Raw genomic sequence first — 2,918 nt, 5'->3', positions numbered from 1 at the left:
ACAGCAGTCTGGGAGCAAAGACCGTAGAGCAGGTTACTAGAAAGAACGACACCCTGAAATCTAAAGCCGGTATGACGGTTCGGCCAGCCTGCTATCCTGGATTTCCGCAAAGAACCCATCATATCCGGGTGAAACAGGCTTCACGAACAAACCATGCCGAAATTTCGGTTTCCCCAAATTTCGTTTCTGGGGGACATAAACAGCCCCAGTCCCGTTCCCCTGGCCCCATTACCCCCGTCATGATTGAGGCGGTGCGTAGACCTGGCCGTTGGCAATGAGCCAGAAATTGGGTTTCGGTGAGCAGGTGGCGTAACCCAAGCCATCTTTTCCCCCTCCCCTTCTCTCCTGCTGACCGTAGACCTTGACTGCCCTCATGGTGTTCAGATAACCCTGCTGTTTGTACGTCTCGGAGCGTTGGGACGTGTTAAGTCCGAACCATTGTGTAATCTCGTTGGCGAGAAGATCGCCTCCGCTGCTGCGTTCCGGGATGCCCGGGGAGCAATTACTGGGAGATTGACGGCTTCGCAGGCCTCGCTGCGCCTCGTTATTTTTGCTTGTCAGCCTTGGTATCGATCTTTTGCCATGTCATGGAGGAATATGTCTAGGTAACACTGTGTGATAGGAGGACTGCAAGTCGAGCTCTCACCTGCTTATTGGGGATGGGGAGCAAGGCTACTGACGGGACGTCCGACATGATGTGCTGATGAGAGCTATGTTGGTTGATATGAAATTCGGCGAAACAGAGCTGCAGTGACTGGGTCGAGACGATAGACTTGCTTCAAGTATGCGAACACGAAGCTGAATTTACATAGAATAAAACTCACACTACAGTTTGCAGGTGGCGCCGTTGCGTCATCGGGAGATGGGGGTTGGACGCAGCAATGACATTGTTGGAGCATGTGCGGGTGCGATTTTCCATTGGTTTCACCGTCTGAATCTACCGCGTGCTGTCGATTGTGTTTATGGAAATGATGGTAAGGTTGTTTTGATGTTTTCTGAGTTTGGATACGCCTCTTTGAACTCGGTCGTTTTTCCGGGGTTTCGCAGTAGGAGTAGTTTACTGTCTTCTCGTTGTTCATTCCTTTCTCAATATGTTCCTGTTTTAATACATATAATGATTCCTCCAAAGGAATCTCCGAGACTCGGGCAAATATTTGTGCATGTTACAAACCATCGAGGTGACGCACGTCAGCTTGAGAAGCCGGCAACGACTCTTCTGGCCGTGACTAAATCAGCAAGTATCTCGAGGACAACCAAGAATGCATGATATTATCCGGAGATAAAGTATTCAACCTACCGTCGAAATAGAGATCATCTGTTTTTGAAGAGGTTTAGTATCGACGTGTTTCCCCCCTCCTCTCACCCACTGCTGGTTCAACTACACTTTTCCATCGCAACACAGCACTACGGGTTTCCATGATCATTCAAGGAATACAAGGTTTTCAATAACATCCAAAGTCAATTCCTCTAGAAGGATGAAAACCGATTGAAAATTGTAGTTGCAGTGACGTTACACAACCGTCCGGGCGCCCGGCATCCCGGCAGTCCTCGCCCGGATCCGGAGGAGGTATTCGGATAAGTAAGCAGAACGACACCCGACCCCGCATAACACCATCATCGCTCGGCCTCGGCTCTCCAAAATATACACACAAATTGCGTCCCAAACGGTCCGGCGGCCTTCTCGCTTACTTTTCTCGTAAAAAGAAAAAGAAAGAAAAAAAAAAGATACTAAGGGCCGCGTTACTGGCAACCTACGTTTCACAATATAGCCAGCCATGTCCGGCGATCTAAGCAACCTCAAAACCCTAACCTTTGACGTATTCGGGACGGTGGTAGACTGGCGCTCCTCCGTAACGGACGAGCTCAGGTCCCGTGCCGCAGCCAAACTCGCTTCAGGCAAACTCAGCCCAGACGACAAGGAGAAGCTTACCTCAACAGACTGGGCAGAGTTCGCGCAGGAATGGCGGAACTCCTACAAGGCCTTCACTCTTGGCTACGTCGCAGGGGAGACGGAGTGGAAGGACATTGACGCGCACCACCACGAAAGCCTCGTCTCCCTTCTCGACGCGCATTCGCTCGAGAACGTCTACTCGGCGGATGAGGTCCACGATCTGAGCCTCGTGTGGCACCGGCTGCGCCCCTGGCCTGATTCTGCGTCCGGCCTACGCCGGCTGGGAGCCAAGTTTGTGACGGCGACTTTGTCGAATGGAAACCGCGCTCTGGTGCGGGACCTCGACTCTTTCGGGAACCTTGGATTCATGAAAATCATGTCTGCTGAGGATTGGAAGGTGTACAAGCCTGATCCTGTGGTTTATGACGGTGCTGTCGCGGCGTTGTTGGGGGATGGTGCGGAAAAGGGTGAGGTTGCCATGGTCGCGGCGCACCTGGGCGATCTCGCCGCGGCGAGGGGGCGGGGGTTGAGGACTATTTATGTCGAGAGGCCGCTGGAGGAGGACTGGGAGGTTGGGGGCCAGAAGTATGAGGATGCGAAGGGGTGGGTTGATGTTTGGGTTAAGGAGGGCGAGGGTGGGTTTGAGGAGGTTGCGAAGAGATTGGGAGCTTGAGATGGCTAACCTACGACATTTGTGCGCAACTTGTAGCGACGGTAGGCTGAGGATAGAAGAGAAGGAAGTACTGGTGACAACGATAGTCATGCCATCAACCCTCCCATTGTCCGAAAGTTATGGTTCCTTGAGGATGGACCTGTAGAAAGCTGCTTGCCAGCATAGATCGTATATTAACTTATTTCTACAAAAAACAGGGGTGACCAAGTTTGTCACGAAGTAAAACGTAGAAAAGGAATAAAGGGAGGTGTATTCGAGTAACCGCCTTTCCGCCGTGCCACAAAGTCTGGTGCTTTGGCCGTCCAGCACTTAATATGCGTATGAGAGCGGAAACTTCTCCTAACAAACCACCGT

The 2,918-nt window shown here is 51.7% G+C and overlaps 2 protein-coding genes across 2 annotated transcripts; one reads left to right on the top strand and one right to left on the bottom strand.

Moving 5' to 3' along the window:
* Positions 1–237: 237 nt before the first annotated feature.
* On the bottom strand, positions 238–694 carry CTRU02_200142 (uncharacterized protein; the record flags this gene model as incomplete). The annotated part of the gene is made up of 2 exons (XM_036723262.1): positions 238–534; positions 647–694. The coding sequence occupies 2 exons, from the start codon at positions 692–694 to the stop codon at positions 238–240; spliced, it is 345 nt and encodes a 114-aa protein (XP_036585051.1).
* Positions 695–1,775: 1,081 nt separating this feature from the next.
* CTRU02_200141 (haloacid type ii) lies at positions 1,776–2,564 on the top strand (the record flags this gene model as incomplete). Its single annotated transcript, XM_036723261.1, has 1 exon — positions 1,776–2,564. The coding sequence occupies one exon, from the start codon at positions 1,776–1,778 to the stop codon at positions 2,562–2,564; it is 789 nt and encodes a 262-aa protein (XP_036585050.1).
* Positions 2,565–2,918: the final 354 nt, after the last annotated feature.

The sequence above is a fragment of the Colletotrichum truncatum genome, assembly GCF_014235925.2.
Source record: "Colletotrichum truncatum strain CMES1059 chromosome Unknown Contig_0001, whole genome shotgun sequence".
In the NCBI taxonomy this organism is placed as follows: domain Eukaryota; kingdom Fungi; phylum Ascomycota; class Sordariomycetes; order Glomerellales; family Glomerellaceae; genus Colletotrichum; species Colletotrichum truncatum.
This window is presented reverse-complemented; position numbering and strand designations above follow the sequence as displayed.